Consider the following 25422-nt stretch of genomic DNA (forward strand, 5'->3'; position numbering starts at 1 on the left):
GATACGAGGAGTCACAAAGGCCTCCTGTTTCCCATTCCCTGAGGGTCCTCACAAGTAATGGAAATCTCCTTCTGGGGTGGATTTGTATGTTGTTCGTCGGGTTACAGGCATTAATCCGCCTCCCATCCCGGCCTGGACGGATTTTACGGATCCGTAGGTGGTAACTTTGTCTGAAATCAATGTACTCGTTTTCAGGGCCTGTTGCCCGTCCTACCATGGCCATCGCATGGTGATGCTTTTGTAACGTTTTTCCCCTCCAACACGTCTGGGGTTCAAATATCTTTTGCCGTTCACATAAAATATGCAGTGGTCATATGTGGGATTACCTACATTGGCTGCCGGTCTTCTAACTTTCAGGGTTTCGGCTGCGACTGTATCCGCCGCAATACCCTGCGGCTGCGTTATGGGAAAGCAGAGGTGCAGACTCCTTCCATGGGGAAGATCTTGTTTGGTCCTGACCTTGACAAGATTGTTGCATCATTGGCAGTATCACTAATGGAGAGATACCGTCTTTAGCTACTCCCACTAACTCTGTTAAGTCTTCTTGTTCTCAGGGTCAGCCTAAAGGCCTGTTTTTTCCTAGGCAGTTGGCCTCCACCGGGGCCACCATATCCATTACCGAGCAGTCCTGAACTTCCGGACGACCCTGCTTCTACGCCTGAGGATAAACCTTCGGCCTGACGGGACAGGTCTACATCTGGGGGATTCCAGAGTGAGGTACTGATTCTCAACGGCCTCCTCACAGGCCCTTCTTCAGACCCGATCAGGGCCTTACAATCCCAGAAAGCTATACAGTCTTTGCGGTAAGCAGAGCTATTTTGGCCAGCCTCACTATCTCAGCGAGGGACTGGTTGTTCTACTTTCTGGGGCAGTGACCGACTGGTCCTCATTTGCCTATACACTGTCTCAAATCCCTGAATCAGATTCCAAGGGTACCTGGACTCAGGTGGAATCCTCCATGCTCCATCATCCGACGTTTGGAACCTGGGGATTTTCCGGTATATCTGAGTGTTCAGGATTCGTACCTACGGGTACATACAGAGCCCTCTCATCAGCATGGGTTCAGGTTTGCTGTGCCACAGCAACACTTGTAAGTTTCAGGCTCTGCCTTTTGGGACTGTCCTCAACTCCACCGGGGTTTACCAGCTTTATGGATTTTCTGACAGTTCACCTGTTCAGTGTATCCGAATGCTTCTTTCTCTGGACGGCCTCCTGCTTTTAGTGGGGTCACCAAGGTACTTTACCGCCAGGTCAGGATAACCGTGGCTTCTTCTCGGCACAGATAATTAGTCAACGGAGTAAAAGTCCTCCCTGCATCCCTCACAGGGTTTTCTTCATCTGGGAGCACTGCTGGATTCTCAGAATCTAAGAATTTTTCTGGCGTAAGACAAGATCTCCACTCTTCAACTTGGAGTGTGCGGATGTCTACGCAGTCGGCATATGTCATTACTCTTTGTGATGCGCGGTCTACCAGAGTGTCTGTCTACCTTTTGGTAGGGTGGAATGTGCTCAGTTCCATTCCAGGCCTTGCCATACTTGACTCCTCTCCAGATGGATCGAGTTTTTTCCATCGGATCGCTGTTCGAACGATGATGCTTTCTCCGGAGGAGAGTCGGTCTCTGTCCGGGTGGCTATGGCCATCTCGTCCAGGGTGTTCTTTGCTACAGACAGTGTCTGGTCCGCATTCGTTTCGGGGCAGTTGGACGTCTGTCGCTTCCACCCTGCCACTTAACTTGTTGGTACTTTAGGCTGTCTTGGGCCTTCACTCTGGCCTAACCCATATGTCACGGTAAACCTGAATAGGTTCAGTCCGACAGTGTCACAACAGTGGCTTCCATCTAGGCAACACTGGTAGTTGGGTGGCAATGACAGGGAATGTCATACATTCTGACATGGTCCAAGAGAGATTTCAACTCCTGGTGAGCAGAGAGTGCCTCCCTGAGGTGATTGATCCTCATGGCCTTCTGACTCTATCACACATTACCGGTGTTACAGTCCAGCTCTAGGAGTACTGAAGCTACTTTCAGTGAGCCTTTGTCAGTGAAGTGGTCCTTCCACTTTGTGTACCTGTGTCCTCCAGTCTCCCTTCTTCCTCGAGGTCTTCGGAAGTTTAATTTGAGACGGAGGGGCTTTCCTTCTGGGGGCTCCAGTTCGTCCCAGACATCACTGGTACTAAGATTTTCGGAGTCTCCTCATCGATGCTCCGTTCCTACTGCTTCACTATCTGGACCTGTTGTCTCAGGGTCCTTGTTTTTCCCTGGACCTGGATTGTTTGTCTTTGACTGCGCCCCTACTGTGGTCCTAGGGCTTCCCTGGCTCTGTCTTCATTGAGATGTTTAGAGCAGATAGGCCAGACTTTGCTGGGATCTGCCACGGACTGTGGCATACATAATTCTTATGGTATCGTACCTGTCGATACGATCCTCCGGTGTCCAGGATTTCCAGATATTCTGGCATTCCTTCCGGCTGGCTTGGGTTTCACCCTCGGACTGGCCTTCCTGACAGTGCGGATCTCTACACTGTCGGTATGGTTAAGATATGGAATTGCTCCACTCTGGTGTCCAGTTCATCCTTTGGAGTGTTTTCTGGATTAGGCCTCCATTTGTCCTCCCTAGGGACTCCTTGGGAGTTAGTAGTGGTTCTTTGTTCCCTCCGGGGACAGTCAATGGAACCGCTGGTTGTGATAGCCATTACATGGTCTATTGTTTCAGCGCTCTCTCAGGGTGTTTATATCAACCAGGAGAGTGTCTGAATTGGGAGCGTTCTCATGTGGCTCCTTCTTCTGGAGGGCATCATGTCAGGGTGTGAGTTGCTCTCACCCTGTGTTTCTTCTTAGAGTGGTTTTTAGGTTCCATATTATTCTGGAACTTATGGTACGGCCATTCAGTCCCCAGTCCTCTCGGCTGGTGTGGTCTCATTGACTGTGGTCCGGCCTCTTTGGCCTTATGTGATCCGTTCAAGTTCCTTACTGAAATCTGACTCCTTATTGGTAATCTGAGATTTCTGGTTTTCACAGGAAAGGATGGCCGGACTATAACCAAATGTTGGCTAGATGGTCTCTTATGTCTTCCTCAGGGGCCTACCCATGGGTAGGCCTTTCTGTTGTTGAGGCTTGTTTTTTCTCGGGCCATGTAACCCTCGTGGGCGGCTCGCTGTGGCGCCTCGGCTGTTTTCCCTTACTAGGTGGCCACGTGGTCTTCTGTCCACACCTTTTTTTAAGGTTCTAGGCATTGGTTTCCTTTGCCTCTCAGGATGCTTTCTTTTTGGCGACGGATTCTCCTCTCAGCGCAGGAGCATCCCCACCCTTGGTTGAACTGCTTTGGGACATCCCCAAGGTCAACCCTGTGGACCCCCTATGGACCCTGAAGTAGAAAACAAGAGATATGGAAAGAACTTACCTTTGTTATCTCTGTTTCTACGAAGTCCATAGGGTCCACAGGGCGCCCGCCCTGACGCACCTGGCTTCATATGGGCTGTGTGGCTGGTCACCGGTTTTCCGTCTCCCATTTCTGTGAGTATGGTTATTGAGTGTTCCAGTTTTCTCTCTATTTTTCTCTCCTCCTCCGGCCTTTGGCTACTTACAAACTGAGGTGCCTCTGGCTTGGGGGTGGGGTTATAGGGAGAGTGGACCCAGTGCATCCTGGGAGCTAAAAGCTTTAATTGCGTGGTGCCCGGATTTGGTTCCCAACCTATACCCCAAGGTCAACCCTGTGGACCCTATGGACTTCGTAGAAACAGAGATAACAAAGGTAAGTTCTTACCATATCTCTTGTTTTCGTTTTCTGGCTGTTCTGGATTGAGCATAGAGTCCTCCAGGCCCCCTGCCAGCTTCCTTGCAGAGACTGGTCCATGGTGAGGGACCAATGGAAGTTACCCAGGAAGTGTTGCAGCGGGATGTAGTCAGGAAGCCGACTGTCTAAATGCCATCCGCCGGCTTACGGACTGTCTAATCCCGGCATAGTACTAATGATAGGCGTCGAAAACCCGACGCCTGTCATTAGACCTACGCTGGGAGCCCGGCATACCAAACTAAGGTAAGCCAGGCGCTGGGCTTGGACAGCCGCGGGGGGGAGGGTTAGATGTCAGGGCTCCCGGGGGGACTTAGGGTTAGGCACTAAACCTGGGAGGGTCAGGCTAAGGGAAGGGGGGGGTTAGGGTTAGGAACCCCCCCCACCCCCTGTGAGACTTAGGTTTAGGCTGCGGGGATCTTCACCTCTCCCGGGCTTCCGCTGTCGGGATTTGAACCGGCAGTATTACCTACTACACCCGTTGCAGCAGCGTGCCCACACATACCCAGAAGTAAGCGGTTCCAGGTGTCAGTGAAGGAGCTTGGTGGTGGCGGTGAAGTTATACGCCCACTGTGCTGTGGGCAGAGTCAGTAACGGGCAGTTACTGATGCTGATATCCCAAGATCCAGTAATCCAATAATCTGGCGAGGTCATCCGGCCACATCGACATAATATACCACACCTGGTCCTAAACATGTAGACATAGAAGGGGAATAATGCTATCTTGCTCCAAATAAAGGCCTGACTTTGTGTTACTAATGTCAGTTTATATTGTCAGTGGGATTATTTATTTTACATCCCTTTTACATTATAGTTGAATGTGTGGTTTACGGTGCAGTGTTATTGTATTCAGTCCTGTGTACTTTGCACATCCTCCTGTAACTTGTATAGAACTGATTTGGGTTATCACGGCGGCAGCAGATGGGTGTACTGATCTTCCAGGAGGCAGGGGCCCGTCCATTTGTGTATTGGTGTTAGCAAGGACAGGACTCTCTCACTAACACGACATGTGAGGCACCTATCACAGTGACAATGGTAGATTGGCGTCATCTGCACCTAGGGTCAGATTAGGTTCTTTAGCTTCAGTTCTGTGTAGAGTTTGTGTTTGCTCCCTCTAGCTTTATTGGCTTCTAACAAAATGTATAACAATGTGTGTATTTGTGTGTCCTCTGTCCGTATGTTAGGGAATATTGATGGTAATCTCCACCTGGTCAGCGACTGATGCCAATGAATTGATATTCTCTGTAAGGTGCTGTGTGGTAAGGGGGCACCGTGTTACTAACTGTTAATAAAATGAATCCTAAAGATTAAATTGAGGAGTGGTCCGGAAGCTGGCAGCAACTTTTGAGACACAATTAAAAACATTAGTTACATATAATCTATATCCTCCGGAACAATTGCCCCTTACCCTTGTTATGCTGTAATGATACTTTACTCTGTGCCAGATAAGCAGAAGCTCTTTGTAGACGGATGTTTTTGATCTCATGCTAATTCCGTAGGAAAGAATATTAGATGTTTTTGGTTCTCACATCAGACCCGATCGCTTTATAGAAATGCCTTCTAAACAGCGTTTCATTTTCCCATGTATTAATGTCTCATCCTATTCTCTCGTCGTCTTATCTGCGCTCCTTCCCTGCTTCCTTTATTCCTTGATGACCTTTATGTTGGAGAATGCAGATTGCCATCAGCAATGCTCCGGTCTCGTGTTTGGGACATGAATAATGTAGTCTGCCATTTGTGTGCCCTGTCAGAGAGAGGCATTGGGCATTTTACTAAGCACTAGTATAAGTCTACAGCAGAATTTAAGGCACATTTCATATTCTTTCTCTATCATTCATGTTCTGTTTCAGTGTATAGAAACAGAGTATTTTACTGACGTTTATTTTTCCTGTAAGGCTTTCTGGGGCTCATTTAGAGAAGAGCTGCCATCTCTTGGCCTGATTCAGGCGTAAAGCCGCAGCAAGTGCCGCAGTCCCTTGCAGCCATGCTTTGTATATTATGGTTATGCGAGTGTCCGTGCAGCTTTGTGTAGATGCATAGCTCCGAGCTCAGCATTAGTATCTGCACTTATGTCCACCGCATGCACGGCAACCTCCCATAAATGCTCATTTCATGGAATGCACAGTCCACTCGTGATCCAACCCATATAGGGCTCATTGACACTGCGGACTCTCTGTGCTACACATGTGCTCCATTTGCAGTTTTCGACGCATGCGCGCACTCTGTATAAAATGGCGACAAGCGTCCCACTCAGGTCATCGTGTGTAGTGAAGTGTATTCAAAGCATGTAGCCAGAAACAGTCGTCCCCCCCCCCCTTCCCCTGTGAAAGGGCCAGGTAAAAAGTGCCTTCGACCTGTCAGTTTTTTATCTAACTGCTTTCTTTTTATTTATTTTGTAAAAAAACAACAATTTTCGTATCTATTGAGATAGCAAGAGATCAAATAAACCAACGAGACAAGCCACATCAAATCGGGGATAATACTCAGACATATGTAATGTTACAGTACAGACGAGCAGTCAATTCATCACCAATGAACAATATTGAGGCATATACTCTTATTTATTGAGGGAAAAATGCTTACGTATGCATATTTTTGGTAGTATGAGAAATGAAGAAAAACATGAAACACAGAAGGAAAAGAAATGTAAAACAAAAAATAACATACATAACTGAAAAAGTAAAAGGCTAAATCAAATAGAATACGTTGCTCTATTAGTGTTCGATTACAAACCGAATAAGGGAAATAGTATGGTTGTGGTCTCCTGTAATCCACCCCCAGCGTCCCTCAGACAAAAAGAGGGTCTAAAGTAATACAGAAGGGCCCAACGCTCACGACCATTGCTTATAGGAATACCAGGTGGTTGTTTTAAATAATTTCATGATATTATATGGAGTAGTTTCATCTAACGTCTCAATGCATATACCCCATTTTTTAATAAAAATTAATTATTCCTTTCTGTATATCTGGTAAGGTGCCCCTACTGTCAAAATGCAAAATGTGGAGGGCAGCAACCATCCAGGACTTCAGGATGACCTCCCTAGCCACTGTCAATGCAAAACTAATAAACAAAGCACACTTGGAGACCAAATCTCAATTTTCTAAATTGTAACAAAGCATTGCTCAAGGGTCTCGATTTTTGACTGAGGTTGGTAATGTATGTAAGGAATGACCGTACGTTATCCCGAAATCTACAAACTTTTCAACACTCGCAGAATTAATAGAAGAAACCAGCTGTAGGGTAGGGTATCGACACTTCAGACACGCTCGCCACCATTTATTTCCTTTGGCCTTGAGACAAAAAGGCTCTATGTATGGTTTTGGGATGGACCTCCTTGGTGTATACCGGAATGTAACATTTTCATAGTTTTTTTTTTCAAAATGTGACTTTTGTTGAGGAAGGGGATAGGTCAACGCCTAAATCAGATTGACAACTAGTGGCTGGCTTGCTCCATGGTTTATCAGCAGAATGGCCGACTAAATCAGATGTCAAATAGAGTAGAGTTCTATAGGGTTTAGCACCAAGGAATCGAAACGGAGCCCTTAATTCATCAATGGTAGAGGAAGGCGCCACATTAGCGGGGAGAGAGTGAATTAAATATCTGACAACTGGGTGTGTGGGAGATGATATTCTTCATGAAGGGCTGAAAAAACCATCATCGCACCCCAAGGGTCAAATACATCCCAAATGGCCAAGATGCCCTTATGTCTCCACACTAGAAATAAACCGTTCTCCAGTCCAGACAAAAACAAAAGGTTGCCGCAGAAAGTGGCATGGATAAATAATTTCTACTGAAGCGTATATTGATCACCAACCAGGTGCGATAAGTATCCAGAAACAGGATGTTGGATAATACCCTTAAAGGAATACTACTTTTAGGAAGATGCAGGAATGCATCAGAAGAGTATGGATAACGGAGAGCTCGCTCAAGTTGCCTGTTGATATATACCTTCCTATCCAGTAACCTGTCTGTTATATACTTAAAAAAGTCTGCCCTGATAAAAGTTAGAAGAACTGTAGCACCAAGACCAGCCTGAACTCTAGGAAAGCGTAACGTTGGTACACGCTAGGTCGACGTGGACAACCCGCCCTCCTATCTGACGATTGGAAGTGCATATACACTTAACCAATCGTCCGCTCGATGTGATGGGCCTGACATCACAACTTGGCGAGCATTTAAATTTGCTCACCCAGTTGAGCTATAGCTCAACGGCGGGTCCCTGGAGCATGTGTACGGGCGATCGGCAGGTGCATATATATCTGCTGTGCTGCAAAGTCGATGTGAAATGTCTGTGAATGACGTTGTGTACACCCGCCGACGCATTCACGATATATCGGCCAGTTGATTGAACGGCCGATATATCTCCCAGTGTGTACCCATCTTTAGAGAAGGCAATCCAGGGATTCTTCCACTGCCAAAGGAACTTACCAAACATGCAGTAGTCTCATATTTATGCAGATGCTTTTTTTGAAAAGGTAATGGGTAACATTTGGATGGTGTATGAGATCGAAGGAAAAATCACACTTTTCAATAAGGCTCCCCGCCCCAATAAGAACAAAAGAAAATAGTCCCTGTTGTCTAATACCTTACTAAGCTTATCCATTGTAGGGAGGAAATTGAACCTATACAAGTTGTCAAGTACAGAAAGGACGTTGCCACCCAAATACTTGAGAACGTGTACAATAGTGAGAACGTTTCGAATGTTTGTAACTGAATGGTGATACCAAACAGGTTTGATCCTTGGCAAGAACCGTTGGGATTATCTATTTCAAACGCTCCGCCAGTATCTTGGTAAGTAATTTATCATCTACATTAATAAGGAAATCTGTATATATGAGCCTGGGAGCTCCAGGTCCCTGCCTGGTTTAGCTGAAATTTGGAGGACGCAAAATAAAAAAAAAATGTAGGGATGGAATGGTTTGAAAAAATCTGTCTAGAAGCCGCTACTAAGGTCTCATATAATATCCCTGCTATTTAAGATGCAATAAAATTCACTGCTCAAGCAGTCGGACCCAGGGGATTTCCCAAGAGCTAGAGATTTAATGGCTTTGGAAAGCTTTTGGAGATGGTCATAGGTGAAATGTGTGCTTTTGCCTGGTCGTCCGAAATCGGGAGGAGGGAATTACGCTGCCAGAAATTTAGTTAACAGTATCGCGCTTATTTTGGAAGTAAAAGAGCCTCGTAAAATTAATTTAAAAGCTCCTTCACTTGGGAGACTCTAGTGCCAGTCAAGCTTTTTGAAAGTCCCTATTGTAGTCGGTGCCCTTTTAACCTTTCAAGAGAAAAGATAACAATCTACCAGCTTTATTACCTAATCTGTAAACTTTATAATTGTGAGCTGTGTTTTTCTACGGTCTGGGTAAGCAGAGCATCGGATTGAACCTTTTTCTGGAGGTACAGTATATAGATTTTAGATGCGAGATGGGGGAAGACTTCTAGTCCTGATGATAAGTTACTGTGAGAGCTTCTTGAGTGGTTTTGTACAGGAAAGAGTTTTCATTATGATGTTGTACATAAGAGATTATTCCCCCCCCCCCCCCCCCCCGCAGCGCTGCCTAGGACAGTTGGTGACCATAAAAGCATTCCATGTGCGATGAGCTTTTTTAGCAATCTATTAAAGTAAAATAATTGTGAAGTCCGATCAGCTTACTTGGAGTTCCAAAGTTTTAAAGATTTATTTGAACAAGGAAATAAAATGAGTATCGCCCCTACAATGCGCATGCGCGGTTGGCACCAACACACAGCTTCAATTCTGAATGCACTGACTTCCAAAGGTCACTACAGTACAATTTATAGGTTCACATTCAAATAGTCCTTAGGGAATAAAATCATTGGGTACAGGCAGGGATCTGTGTGTACTTAACGTTGGATAGGTCAGGATCTTCTCCTTTGTGTGGTGGCCGGATCTTCACAAAGCCTGAGGGCCCCGCTGATGACTATCCCATGCTGGATTCCTTTTGTTTTACAGTATCATGGGTGAGGGGAATATTGAGTATCAGGGGCAGCACATTACATTGCTTAACTGCAAATAAGATGGATCTAGAATATTACATCAATAATATTAGCTATATTTACAGCAGAGATGTAGTATTTATAAAACAATACATCTCAAATTCTTATTAAAATGAGACTAAACATTAATATACAGTTATACAAATTCAATAGAAAATAGGAAATTACACTTATAATAAAATAATATTTCTAATAACGTACAGAAAGTCTTGTGTTTTATTGTACTTCATTCAGTTTTAATATTTGACAAACCATATTGGCACAGTCCTCAGAGACTTGTAATAGGTCAGGCAGTGTTGTATAGACACAATCCACTTAGCGATTCAGGAAGCCCCACTATGTGCAAATTGTTCCCCCCAGAACAATTTTCGAGTTCATCCAGTTTATTACAAATCTGGTTGTGAGTTTTATATATAGAGGTTAGAGTGCTTCTTCACTGCGTGCAAGTGGTGGAAGAACTCACCCAAGCGATTTTCAGCAGTATTAACTCAGGTCACAGATCTCCCAGATATCTACCAGAGTTCCTGAATAGCCTCAGTAAAGTGCTTGGCATGTGTTTGAAGTAGAGGACGCAGGGTGTCCTGATTTGACAAGATGCCCCTAGGAGAGAGGCTTGTGCAGGGGGCTAAGAGAGCTGATGATCCCTCTTAGGGGGAGGTAGGAGCAACACGGTGGCCATATTGGATTCTGCCCACTTCTGCTCTCCCTGCTGTTTAGGCTATCTGGGCGACATGGAGGGGGAGAAAAGCTTCTCCATTCAAGAGCGCCCAGATGGGGGAGAGTGTAAGGCAATGGGGGGCCGTGGTTTTGAGACACTATGCAGATTGTAAAGGGAGTTCCCGGCGAGGCCACAGCGGAGCTCTAACATCCTGCATCTGTTCACATAACCGCCAGAGCTGGAAGACCTTACACCTTCCCTTTAATCCCTCTGTTCCGGAACAGCTCTTCTAGCTGGTGTACAGCAGGGGGCAGTAGTGGCTGCAATTTGCATGCTGGCCAGGGTGATAGGCATCCTAATTGTACAAGCCACTGAGACGCACACAGCATGAAGGGAGGATAGTGACGGTATGAAAGGGAGGATAGTGACAGTATGAAAGGGAGGATAGTGACAGTATGAAAGGGAGGATAGTGACAGCATGAAAGGGAGGATAGTGCTTTATCTATTTTTAGCCGTGAATAGCCTGTGCTTAACAACAGAAGACCTGTCTCCGAGGCTGCAGGTGCTCTGTATTTATAACCGTGCAATTAGAAAACATGTTTTAACTCTCAGAAACCAAGACGGTATGAACTTAAATTGGACTCGACGCTGATGGTAATGGTTGACATGGGATACAGCGCATCATTGTACCCCGTAATGACATAAGTCCCCTATAGTGTGTATTCACACGTTGAGATGTACAGTGTAATTTGGGAGATGCTTTGTTTCATTCCTGCTAATACCACTCATCATTTGTTTTGCGTATGTGTGTTGTGTTGCACACTAGGTGGCTGCCCTTTATTGCTGGTGTTTGTTTATTCAGCGTGGGGAGAATATTTTTTAATTTTGCCTTTATGGGTGGGCATGAGACATGGCAGCTTTCACTGAAAATGAACAAATGTGGAGGTATAAGCTTCATCTCTTCCCAGAATAACTTGTGTTGCTCTATTAAACTGAACATTTTCAGAAAAAACTTTTTAAAATTAATAATTCCTGGTAGGGATGGGAGTTGAATGGTTAACCATTAATGGTGCTGTCGTTCCTTTTCATTGATTGCATCGCCAGGGAAACATTGATGGTTTACACCACAGGTTCTCAAACTCGGTCCTCAGGACTCCAAACAGTGCATGTTTTCCAGGTCTCCTCACAGACTCACAAGTGAAATCATTAGCTCCACCTGTGGCTCTTTTAAAATGTGCCAGTGAGTAATGACTGCACCTGCTGGGTGACCTGGAAATTGTGAACTGTGTGGTATCCTGAGGACCGAGTTTGAGAACTACTAGTTTACACCATTGGTGGCCTCCACTGTTTGGGGACCGGGAGGCGGTGGGTCAATCAGGGAAGAGGGGCAGTGACTAACGAAGGGGGGGAAAAGGGCCTTTTGCACTAGGAGAAAAAGTAATTATTGCTGCACTCTCTGCCATTGATGGCGAAGAACAGTCGGAACTTTGCCATTGATGGTCGCTAGCCATCTTCCAGGTATCCTCCTCCTATATGAATATAATGTATATGCGCATAATAAGTATTTAAATACCACTCTCTATTTAAATTCCTAAATTGCATAAAAAGCCTATGTAAGTTTTCACTAATTCACCAGTACACTTCATAAAATGACCATTCACTCCAATGACTGTGGTCTCTCTCCCTCTCCCTCTCCCTCTCCCTCTCCCCTTTAGGATGAATTAATTACAACTAAGAGGAGCTATGAGGACCAGCTGAGCATGATGAGTGATCATCTGTGTGTGATGAATGAAACCTTATCGAAGCAACGCGAAGAAATAGACACTTTAAAAATGGCCAGCAAGGTGAGCGAGGCGCTTTATCTCCTGAATCTAAGTCACTGGCTTAGCCTCAGTGCAGGAAATTGGCTTTACAGTGAGGGCTTCTAGGAGGAAATTGCTGTATCGTTCCCTCTTAGGGGCTCATGAGATTTGCACACGTGAGCTGCATCCCACGGGAACACACCTCAGACTGTCTGTGTATATGTGCACCCGCCCCGGGGGGCTGTGGACACTTTTGGAATCATTGGGGATGGATCGCAGAGTTCATTTTAGAAGATTTGGTTTCCGCACACATTTTTTTTTTTATCAAAATTTTTTATTGAAAGTTGTTTTTTATATCATAAAAGACCAATACAAAATAAAGGAAAAAGGTTATGTGACAATACAGTAATACATATGATTTGCACACACAGACTGGTTTAATATAAGTACAGGAAATATAGGCTCAACAGGACCTGCCACTAGGCGACAGAGGAGATGTGTACATAATAGCCATCCAGGGCATAGTATAAGGAAAGGCAGCGAGCTGGATCAGTTCTGACAGCAGAAGCAGCCCCCATAGGTTTGCTTGGCCCCGACAGCCAAGACATCTCTGGCATTAGCCTGTTGTAACTAGTGGTCTACATTTTGAAAATGTATCTGGCTCACACATGCGTTACCAGTAGGTCTACACATGCACAGTAGCTGATCAGCTGGCCAAAGTAGAAAGTCGCAGGTGCGAACACTTCTATTAATCGCTCCTATCAGAGCCCCTGTCCAGTGGCTGAGGAATAATACATTCAGGGGAATAAGGATTCCTTTATTGCCACGATAAGTTTTTTTCCTTATTTTTGTGGGGCAGACCACATAAATATGCCCCTAAATCCAGAGTGTTTCTGAAGGTTTGCTCAAGGGACCATATTCTATCAAATTTTAAAAGGCATTTTCTTTTGACATTCATGGAACCTTTCATGGGACCTCTCATGAGACACTCGGATTGACAAGGCCAATACAGGAGGCGAGGGTTGGGGCCTGCGGGGCAAGCCATGTCCTAGCAACACAAACTTTAGCCAGTGTAAAAAGTATGTATGTCTCCGGGGAGGACAAAGGCATCCTTATCCCATAATTGGCAACAGAGACCAGGACACGGGACCAGAAAAGTTGAAATCCTGAGGCAAGACCAGATGCCAGAAGTCAGCATCAGATGTTCCACATGTAGGACAAGAGGTGTAGGCCAATCTCCCCATATATCTATAGACTCATCAGCGTCCAGTGCGCTCTATGGAGGATATACAAGGGAACCTGCTGAATTCTGGCGTACGCCGTAGCCATATATAGAGAGCCCAGGACAAAGCTCTATATGAGAGGGGGCCCAAGGTTTTTTTTCCCATTTGACCTGTAGGCACCGTAAACCTCCTAATTTCACAAGTGACATTACAGGAAATATGTTTCTTTGAGGGAAGGGTACATATCAAAACACGTAAAGGTGACTCTACCAAACCCCCCATCCCACAACCCCACCCCCTCCCTGCCCACTGCATGGCGAAGCTGCAGGAACTTATAAAACATGGTGTTTGGAAGACCAAAGTCACAACTTAGCTGAGTAAAAGGGTTTCTGTATACACTTCACATGAAGGTGGCTTCTATTATGGGTGCACACATACTAGGTCTATATGTGAAATTACATTGTGCGGTATGCATCAAGCATTGATTCTCAAATTCGGCCTTTGGGACCCCAAACAGTTCATGTTTTCCAGGTCACCCAGCAGGTGCACAGGTGTATTCATTACTCACTGACCTGTTTTAAAAGGTCCACAGGGGGAGCTAATTATTTCACTTGTGATTCTGTGAGCATGCCTGGAAAACATGCACCCTTTGGGGTCAAGAGGGCCGAGTTTGAGAACCTGTGGGATAGTGCCATCTTTTGTTTAAGCCAGGGTTTCCGTAACTCAGTCCTCAATGCACCCTAACAGTGCAGGTTTTAAGGTTATCCATGCTTGTGCACAGATGATATAATCAAACTTACTGAGGTACTCATTAATTCACCAGTTATGCATGGAAATCCTTAAAACCCGACCTGTTGGTGTGCCTCGAGGACTGTTTGGGAACCTCTGGTTTAATCCGTGTAGACTAGGGAGGGGGAGACAGAAGGCAAGAAGAGGAGTAAGGGAGGCAGTACAGGGGGGAGTAACACATCCAGCATGAAACATAGTCATGGAAACCAATTATCAGTACAGGAGGGAATCATCTGTAGGTTACAGCAGTACTTCAACAATAATATAGTAGCAAGTTTGCAAGCAGTGACCCACATTTAACCACCTTACCTGGAGAATGTCCCCTTATGTACTGTAGCATGCCTCCCCGCTGTCCCGGCGTAGGCAGGTGCCCACATTACTAACAAACGTCCCCAGCAGCCAGGACCTTTGTCCTGACTCACAGCACGTCAACGCAACCTTTGTGCTCATCACAAGAGAACAGCAGTGACCATGTGAGCACACGCCCATTCAGGAGTGACAGGCGTGTCCTGCCCGATCCCAAACCATTGCGTGTTGGGAGGTGTGCTGGGATAATGGCTTCCTTCTGTGCCTGGGGAAAGCCGCCTGCTTTACTGCGCTAAGAGTAAAACCCTTGATCCATAAAAGCAGGGAAATTACTAATTAGATTACAAATCGGAATTCTAGCTTTTTAATTTTTCTTTCTTAGAATTATCTGTAGCAAATCGGCAAGAAGCCACCAAACCTCTGCTTTATTAAATGTTGTTCCTCTTTACGTAAATTTGGTGCTGCTCAGTTTGATGACATGAACAAAGTTTTATTATTAAATAACTGGAAACGTAACTGCAACGTGCATTTTATTCTCCTGTTTACTTGTAACTGTAGGGAAATTCTAAGAAGAACAAGAATCGATAGTTGCTGCCAGTCTTGGTGCAGAGAACGTTGCTGCTATGTACACTGCAGAATGGGGTTTGTCGGAGGAGGCTGTCGGCTGTCAGCTCATCCCTGAGATATATGTGAACCGGACCCTTTCTCCAAGAGGGGGGCTATAGCCAAACATGAAATGCGTCAGTCTCCTCGCTCCTTTAAAAGACCTGTGACCTGATTGGAAATTTGGAACATGTTCTCTGAAAACTCATTTCCACTCCATCATTTTACCTCCTTTTGAAAGTTTTTACATTGCACTTTTTTTATTTTGTTTGTTTGTTTTTTGTAACTTTTTAATTTCATTACTCTATAGCTTTAAAGTGTTTTTGGTTTTTTTTTTTTCAGGCTTCATTTATAAAACACATTTAATGTCTGTAAAAAAAAAAAAAAATTTATTATTTTTTTTTTTTTTGTGGAAGAGACTTGTATCAGTTGTGTCTGGTTCTGTGACCTCACTGAAGAGGCTAAAAGGGAGAGTTCCTTTCCATTAAAGGTCTGTTTACTTGCAAATGAACAATGCCTCCAATTGTTAAACCTTGATGTCCGTGTTAAAAAAACAAAAAAGGAAAGAAAATATCAAAGTTTATCAATAAATTCTTACAAAATTACCTGTTGATTGAAAGCTGTTTTTTTTTTCCATAGTTACTTACCAAATGATACATGCATACTGTACAGATGTGTCCTTATACACTGTGATTCTATTATCCATCCCCCACCCCCCTTGGCACGCCAGGGTCTTTGCAACTGAGCTGCAACAATGCATCTTATTTGTACCGCTGAAAGCTGTTAAAAACAGCAAAACTATATTACTAGCGTACACTGACCACTGAAGCTTGCTGTACTTGTACATCGGACTAAGGGCCTGATTCAGATCCGCTCGCTAGATACGGCCGCTCGCTCCCAGAGTATGGAAATTCATCTAAGTGACGTCAAGGCAGGCGCTCGCACAGCAAGGCATAAGCACGCCCACTATGTCTTGGCGAGCGATCACTTTGTGTTTACAGACGCCCCCCAGCCTTTCTTTAGCCGCCCACTAGCGAACATCATCTCCAGGAAGTATATACAACCATCTGTACATCGGGTTCCATCGGATCTGACCGCAGCGCTTGCGGTTGACTGTACCCTACTGCAAGGACTTCAATGTAAAATTCAACCAGGTGACGTGTACTATGACGCTGCCTGTTAATTATGTACGACGTTGAAACACTCAGGCACACCTGCGTCCGCAACTCCACTCCCCCATTACTACTGCCCTGCCCCTGTTACCACCAACAAACGGCCTCTCCTGTCACTCATTCCACTGGGCTGTCTTCGCAGGGTGAGCGAGCACATCCCGGTTGCTCGTACTAGTTTGTGCATGCGCACTGCGAGCTATACGCATGCGAACATCGCCAGCAATGAGCGAATGCTTGCAAGCGAGCAGGTCTGAATCCGGTCCTAAGGTTGTGCTGGGCATTAAGCGGCCCTTCAGCTGTTGTTAAACTACAAATCCCAGCATGCATTGCAACAGTTTTCCCATGGCCAAAAAGCTAAATTGTGACAGGGCATGCTGGGATAAGTAGTTCTACAACTGCTGGGTGGCCGCTTATTGCCTACCCCTAGATTAAGGTACTAGTCTACGTACTAAGCCTTGCAGAGAGATAAAGTGGACAGAGATGAAGAACCAACCAGCTCTTAACTGTCATTTTTGAAACATAGGGCCGTATTCAATTAGTTTTGCGTATGCGATAAAGTTTCGCCTGCTGGACTTTTCGCCTACATTGCGTATTTTAGCCGCGAAAACTTATCGTGCATCTACCGGCAATTCGCCCTATTCGATTCCAAAAGACGCAAAAACGGCGACACGCAATGTCAGAACAGACGAAAAGTGGTGTCAGAATCGGGGAAATCGGCCAGAAAAGATGCAGAAATATTGGGGATCAATGTAGCAGTGCCCGATTTAGCCCTACTACTACTGTTTGGGGTACTTAAGTTTGCACAATTGCCCCTTGTCTTTGCACAAGTGGTGAATTATAGCATAAAGCAGTATTTTTGGGAGAAAATAAGTAGTCCTGTCAAATTTCAGGTACCTGGAAATGGGTGTAAGCATATTTTGATGTCTCTAAAGTGCAGTTTTAATAATTGCGAATTTCCACCATCATAAAAGCACCTTCAATCCCAAAAACACTTGACCCCTTCTTAGTGCACCACCAGAACCTTATTTCGCTAGTTTGCGAACTTGTGCTTTTTTGCCCCTAAATTCAAAGTACTTTTTTGGGTTTTTTTTGATGCAGTTATCCTTTTGAGGTGCTGTCCCAAGGGCTCTGAGTGTTTTCCCCACCTTTGCACCCCAAAACACAAATTTTGCAGTTCTTTTCTCCTGCCATTCAGAGGTGAATCTTTTTCGCATATTACATTGCATTGGCTTTCCGCGTACGCGAAATGCGTATGGAATTGAATACGGAGAAGTTTTCGGTGATACTTTTTCGTGGATCTTGGCTTTTCGCTTCTAATTGAATGCGGGCCGTAGCCTGTGACATGGCAGTTAGGAGCTGATTGGCTGGTACTTTATCTCCGTTCACTTTATCTCCATCCAAGGCTTAGTAAATAGACCCTTAAGTCAGAAATCTGGAGGGAAAAAAAGGTTCTAATATGAGCGACCGCAGCTGTTCCTCCCGCCATGTTCCCTTATGCTGAATCTACGACTTTGTACATGGGTGGCATTAATTCCTCTGCTACAAAAATTGCAACCTAGCGTTTCTGGTACCCGTGTCGGAGTGTCTGTCGAGCCAAGCGTCTCGCACCGTATGGCATAAAGATGGTCGGTTGAGGACACATTTGTATGTCATTGTGAATTTTGAACTATACTGCTCTGCTTCTATTTACATTGTATCAGTGAGGGCTGCCATGCTGGCTCCTCGGGCAAGGTAAAATTGAATAAGCGCCATAGATTCCAACACGACACAGTCACCAACAATGGAAGATAATTATTTGACTTTGCTGAACATCAGCGGTTGAACCTCTCAGACACAAGCACCCTTGGATTTACCATTAACATGCTCTCTGAAAAACTGAGATATATATATATATATATCTATCTATCTATCTAGGATGATTTTATATACTGCTGCCAGGCCGTGCCATTCTGTTTTATCCATGACGTTCACTTGTATTATGAAACTCTCTTTCACCTATTATCAACCTTCGGTTTATGAAGTTTCAACTCAAAGGAGCTTACAATCTAAGCGTTATGGGTAACTCTTAGTTCAGACGGTAGTGGAAAGATTATTATGGTTGACTGTCTGCTCAAATTTTGTTTGTGCCGGTAAGAGTAACCATGAAGAAGAGGGAATTGGGATTATTTCCAAAAATAATTGCTCGGTGCCATTTGAAGAATGAAACATTTAATTTTGTAAAGCGTTTTGTGACCGAACGTTGTGAGTGTGTGGAGGAGACTGGGAGAGTATTTATGGCCGTGGTTAACAATAATAGGTGGAACCGGAGTTACGGGGGCACTTGTAGGTGAGGATTTGCACTTTGCATTAATGAAATTGATGAGAGGACACAGAATGTGGAAGCATGGGAACTGTAGGTTCCTCTCATTGTTTTTTGGAGTGAGGATATGCTTAAAGTGGTTACAATAGACAAGGCAGAAAACGGCTCAGCAGCTTTGAGGTATCTTAATTAAGAAAACAATGTTTCTCCTTCATCCATTGTGGGGTAACTGGTTATAGCATGTAGGAAGTGGATAGATTCCCTTCAGTTTTTGTACCCTGACATCATTAGCTACTGTCCATCCACGTGGGCATAGAGGGGGAATGTAATCTTGTGGCGAGCCCGTGAGGGGACAAGTTTCTTTTTTTGGTGGACTGTGTACCGCACTTCCGCCCTCACTCCACGTCACTTCCAGGTACAGAAACTGAAGGGGAAATATACCATTCCTTAGCATTTCCAGGGCCACCCTGGGGGAGTAACACTGGCAAAGATTTTTGCCTATTCCCTCTGCCAATTATGATGATGTTGGTCACCAAGACAGATGTGTAACTAGCAAAGGGAAAGCATGAGGACTTCAGATTTTGATCAAAACCATGTCTGTCGCCCCTCGTCATGGCTTCTTCATTTCTGAAATTCTCACACTATCATATACACTTCCACTACCATGTAAATTGTGGTTAAAATGAACCCTTCCTTCCAGGTAGAGGCTCACAGGCATAACGCGGGCCTGGCTTGTGAGCCACCACCATATAGATCTTGTATAGGCCTGAATACTGATATACAGAAGCCTGGACAATATTTGTTAACATTTCGAACATAAAATAAATATGCGAGTGCACAGTATTACCTATATCAGTGTTGGCTAACCTTGACACTCCAGCTGTTGTGGAACTATATATCCCAGCATGCCCTGCCACAGTTTTAGCATGCCCTAATAGCAAAACTGTAGCAGTGCATGCTGGGTTATGTAGTTCCATAACAGCTGGAGTGTCAAGGTTAGCCAACACTGACCTATATCATACATAGCGGCACTCAGTCATGGATGAGGAGTGTGCAGGGATTAGAGGCATTAGTAAATGCAGCCAAGCAAATTCTACACATGCAGGACAGGTACAATTACAAGATTCCAGACACATCACTGATTGAGGGAAAAAGAGATGTGTGTTTCCTTTATTTTCTCAGATGGGGCATCTCTTGTGCGAAGCCTGGGTGCCACTTGATCGTAGGTTCGTCATTGTTGCAGTCTCCTTACCCACTCCAGAACATAGGCACCACAAAATAGAAATCTGTCCTTCCATAGTAGATACTTCCATATAATGCCTGTCCAAGACCACTGCCGCCATTCCTATCCCCAGTGCTGCTGAGTTTAAGGTGGTGCACTGATTGAAACATTGCACCCTGAAGTCTCTCTTTATCGTAGCCAGAGCCTCACTTGGACACATCCTGGCTACTGCCTGGGTTAACCAGGTGGTAGAGTTGCTGTCTTATCACCTGTGGGAAGCCCTGAGGTCTAGAAGACCCAGATGGGGTAAAAGATGGGAGTTGCTCACATTGGTGGAGCACTTCTGTGAGGCTTCTGAGGAAAGCTGCCATTGTCACAGGACTGGTTGGAGGAGGAATCACTGCCTTGGCTGCACTGTGGCCTTTACAGACAGACATGAAAATCTGAACTACCTTCCATTTGCAGTGGACACTTTGTTTTGGCCTTTAGCTGGACATATTTTGTCTCCATGGCTACAGTGAGTAAAGGGTTCTTTCCTTCCAACAGTTTTTCACTAAGATTTATCTAGGGGCCTGATTCAGATTTGGGAATAGAGCAAGTAAAGCCAGCAACATGCTACAATTATTGGACCGATTTGCCAATAATCGGCCTCATTTATTGTATAGTGTGTATGAACAATTGTTTCAGCGTTTCACTGATAAAACTGTTCGAAAACTTCCGCAAACGCATTCCTTCCATTATCCGATCTGTCTGTCAAGATTGAAAAATCTCTGCCTCAGTTTCCCGATATCGTGCAGTGTGTGCTTTCTCTGCCCATATATACTATGCCTTTTCCTGATTACCTCATCCTCCTTGTGGGCGGACATATCTGGCCAATTCCACAGTAAATTTGCATATTTCATTTAAATTGTATGATGCGTTGCACTATCGGGACCGTGATTTTACTAAAAAAATCATCCCAATTATCAGTTTGATCTAAAAATTGCATAGTGTGTAGCAATCTTATCTGTGCCTCCTGGTAAAACCATGCTGCACTGCAGCTGGGGCAACTGTAAAATGCGCAGAGTGAGTGAGATTTGGGAGGGGGTGTGTCCAAACTGAAATCTAAATTGCAGTGTAAAAATAAAGCTGCCCAGCATTTGTGGGCCACATGTAAAAGCAGCTGGTATTTACCCTGCATGCAAAAACAATTAATGTATTTGCAGCCCTTGCTATATGGTTTGTCCAGATAAACAGTTACTAGCCCTAAGCCACCTCTAGAGGTCAGAACTCCGCTTCTAACGGAGGCTAACAGATAGGTAAGCAGACATAGACAGCTAGGCATCCAGACCTGAGACAAGCAGTCCGCATGATGGGTGGGTCACCTACCTGGGGCCCCCATTCTGGGATCCTGTCTGCTTTTCTTTGGGGGCAGGTGGTTGTTACAATTCATAAGCCTGGATGAGGGGAATCATAACAAGGGGATATGTCATAGACTTTGAGGTCTCGCAACTGGTTTATCTGCAGACCAAACAAAGTGGTTGGCTCTAAATGGGGCCATTCAGACCTGATCTTTTCAGGAGTGGGTACACACCTGACAGATATATCTGCAGATGATGGTTGTTCATACACACTGAACGACCATCATCTGCTTGCTGCAGCGGGTTGGGCCAGACTGGGGGCATGAAGGGGGCGTGGCCTAATCATGGGAGGCGTGGCCACGCCCCCTTCGGGGAAAAAAACAATCATTTGGGGAGGGGGGTGCTGTGTGTCCCTCAGCCCGGCGCACAGCCAATGGGGAGCGCGATCAGCGTGATCGCTCCCCCCCTTCCCCTTTGGCATAGGAGACTGCTCAGCCTGCTGCTTTAGCAGCCTCGGACACTCTCCCAGTGCAGCCCAGCACACAGCAGCGTGTGTTGGGCTACTGTGAATGGGGAGCTGTGCCGGACCCGGGTAAGTAGTACCCGCTCGTGCCCCCCCTCTCGGCGTCCCTGTGTACAGGCGATCGGCTGATCCCCTGTACACACTTGCTGATGGATAGATATGTCTGCAGACATATCTGTTCGTTGGCTGTGCAACACAGCCAATGCGATGTGTCTGTGAACGACGTTGTTCACAGACATATCGTCTGTACACACTGACCGATGGGGGCACGATATATTGACCGATCAATTGATCGGCCAATATATATCGCCCAGTGTGTGCCCAGCATTAGGGTTATACTCTAATTCCTTTCTGGTACAGATGCCAGACAGATCCTTCAGACCTATTCTCCATTTAAAATCCCTGAACGTCCAGCTAAGGGTTAAGAAGTTCAAGATGGATTCGTTGAGGTATGTGATCAAAAGCATGAAGCATGGGGGGATCATTGGGTTAATAAGACATCAACAACACATGACTCTGCCAACAGCTTTTATCTTGCTTCAGTGTCTAGTTCAAAAGCGTTTAGAGTGTTGCGCCATACTACACTGCTCCTATGTGGGCAGAACATGGTGACCTAATCGGTGACTATGGAATGGTGGATTTGTCACTTTAAAGTGACAAATATCATTCAAGTTTTTATAAAAGGAGTAGTGCAGCTCTATATAGGCTGCAGAAAATATGATAGAAGGACTGGCTGGGGGGTGCAATAGCGATTACACACAGTCTCACTGCGAACATATGCTAATCCTCTGCGATCGCTATGCTGTTGCAGCACAACATAAGGACGCCCACCTTACCTTACACATATCCGTAATACTTAGCAAGACTGCAAAACCATCGGTAATGTTACTAACATGGAGTACCATTGCAGCCTCACGCACACTTGCACAAGCTCTGACCTTACTCAGGAATTGCTAACCTCATCTCACACTGTGAGTACTCAGGCCGCGTATGACATCGCAATGGCTAATTTATGCACGCCACTGCAACGGTGTATAAAAACACACTGGCACACCTACGTTTCGTTGAACACCCCCGTCACCACCTCCAAATGGTACTTCCTGTCAATCACTCTTCGATGAGTCTGCGTAGTCACTGCATTTGCAGTCCCAATCGCAGTGGCATGTTCACGCAAGGGCTGTACGCAACAATCGTGCAATTGCGTGTGTAATCTCAGTTGTGATCCTTGCTGAATCAGGCCCTAAGAGTCTTCCCCGAGAGTTATTTACCCTATGCAAATGCTATGGCTGTAATGTAAATCCTTCTCTTTTGCTGTTGACAGTTTCCAGAAGGGGGCATCACAAGACAATGCAACTACCCGCATTGCCAATTTTGTGCCGCAAAGAGACTTCAGTGTTTCCATTAAAAAGTCTTATCTGCTTACGGGCCCCTGCTCATAAATCATTTATATAATTGGTGTGTAGTTCATTTAAAGGGAATCATTCTCCTAGCTACATTGTTTGTTAAGATGGAGAAATATAAAAACATTGCTGTGAAATGTACGAAATTGGAAAATTAATGAATCCAGGAAGGTTTTGCAACTTAATCTGCTTGAACTGCAGTCTCTGCAGTAAAGAATACAAGCCCACCTGACACTTGGCTTTTCCTAACCTGATACAGGGTAATGTGCGCTAAACCAGACTGCTAAAACCAATTCCAAAATCTTTATTTCTTATTTTAAAGCGAACGACTGTAAATACCTTCATATTCTAGCCCCTGAGGCTGCGCTGATATACACCTGCTGTTACGTCACCATCATCTGCCATGGGCAGTACTGGTATTAAAGAGGGGCTGTCGATAAAGCTCAGTGAAAACCGAGCTTGACAAAATGGCGGAGAGCAAACATTCTGAAGGTTTTTTTTTTTTAATCATGAATAATACGGTCAGTTAAATATTTATCCTTATAAAGATTAAAGAACTTTCCTAGCAAATATGAGAGAGGATATTGAAAAGAACTAATCTAGGAAAGGTTATCAAATTTCAAAGACTTTTCCTGCCATCTACAAAATTGAGCCTCTGTGTGAGAGGGCACTGGTCATGGCGGCACGGAACAGCGCTCTGTGAGAAGTTGGCAACAAAGCTGAAAATGTGCGGTTCGGTTTTACTCGTTTTTGCTTGTGCACAGATGGTATAATCAAACTGACTGAGGTAACTAATTATGTCAGACAGGAAAATGTGCATGGAGCGAGGGTGGGTGGTCTTAATATAATGCACATGGAGGAGTTGGTATTAATGTAATGTGTGTGTACAGTCAAAGCTGGTATTATAACCTATGTGTAGGGTTGAAATTGGTGTAATGTGTGTATGGATGCTATGGGTTTATGTATGTAATGTGAGGTATTCATTTAATGTATCAATTCAGTACATGGGGTCTATTAATTTAATATGGCCTTGTTTGGTGCTGTGGGGGGCGTTGGTATTAAATGTGGTGCTAATAATTTAATGACCGTGTAAATTAATGGGATGAGGCCTCTGTATGAATTGGAGAAGTATTGATTGGCTGTTGTGGCTGGTTAGGGGAGGGAAGCTTTGCAGCTGGTGTACAGTATAGTGTACATCTTATTTCCAAACGCACACAATGTTTCAGGCCTTAAATGAGCAACAACTCCGCTGCAGACACTACCTGCAGCTGTTAGTGAAAGCTGCAAGAAGAGGTAGGCGAAAGCAATACAGTCTGCCAATTCACCTAACAAGGTAATGCCTATTTTGGGCAACTGTCCTGCGCAGTCAGCAGGTTTGTCCTGCTTTATGCTCTCCTAATCCCTGGTAGCAGCTATTACCCTGTATTGTTGTCCGGTGGAGGAGGAGTCAGTGTGCTGCACTACAACGCGGGGGCTCACATCACTGCTGCATTACGGTGGGTGTCTGTGCAAAGCGCTGGTGACATCATCAGTAGGAATAGTCATAAAATGTGCTTTACCTTTACCATTCAATTCGTGCCCTGGCTGGTGGCTGCTTGGCCAAGAGGCAGTCGGAAAATACTCACTACTCATTACAATGATATTATCAGGTACCGTGGCCCAAACCAATAGGAACAATTGCAATGTGATTTCATTTGTGTATAAAGAAAACTGATATCCTTAGTGAATCCTGAGACTTTGTATCCAGTGTCTTCATCTGTTTACATACTTAAAATTGGATGGTTATGTAACGCCTAAAGTCTGGATCCCAGCGGTCAGAATCCTGACGCCGAGATCCCGACAGGGTTAACATACCGACACTTACTGGTTGGTATGGTAACCCTCACTCTTTCCCTACCCTAACCCTCTCTCTTTGATGTCTAACCCTAACCTCCCCCCTTAGTGCCTGAATCTAACCTCCCCCTTCCCAGTGTCTAGCCATCCCCCTAGTGCTTAACCCCCCCCCCATAAACCCCCTGATGATACTTACCTTCGGCATGCCGGCGGTCAGTATTCTGGAGCTGGGATCACGACTGGTGTCGGGATTCCGGCACCAGGATATAGTCCGTTGGCATGCCGTGTGGAGGCATGCTGACTACATCCCCTTAAAAATGTATTGGTTCGTTCCCATTCTACAAATGGACCATGTGCTTTTCCAGCATTCAGGTGAGTTGTATTAATTAGAGATTAGAGCTGACCCCCGTGTTTTAATTTTGGATCTGTATTCATCCTCGTGTTTTGGTT

The 25422-nt window shown here is 45.1% G+C and overlaps 1 protein-coding gene across 1 annotated transcript in view; it reads left to right on the forward strand.

The window, feature by feature from the left end:
- The window catches only part of PPP1R21 (protein phosphatase 1 regulatory subunit 21), an 84885-nt gene extending 69097 nt beyond the window's left edge, over positions 1-15788 (forward strand). Inside the window, exons 21-22 of the mRNA XM_088450726.1 lie at positions 12176-12304; positions 15139-15788. Coding sequence (XP_088306852.1) covers positions 12176-12304; positions 15139-15168 — 159 coding nt within the window. The 3' untranslated portion in view covers positions 15169-15788. The remainder of the gene's footprint in view (positions 1-12175; positions 12305-15138) is intronic.
- Positions 15789-25422: the final 9634 nt, after the last annotated feature.

The sequence above is a fragment of the Taudactylus pleione genome, unplaced genomic scaffold (assembly GCF_031769625.1).
Source record: "Taudactylus pleione unplaced genomic scaffold, aTauple2 ptg000522l, whole genome shotgun sequence".
NCBI lineage: Eukaryota > Metazoa > Chordata > Amphibia > Anura > Myobatrachidae > Taudactylus > Taudactylus pleione.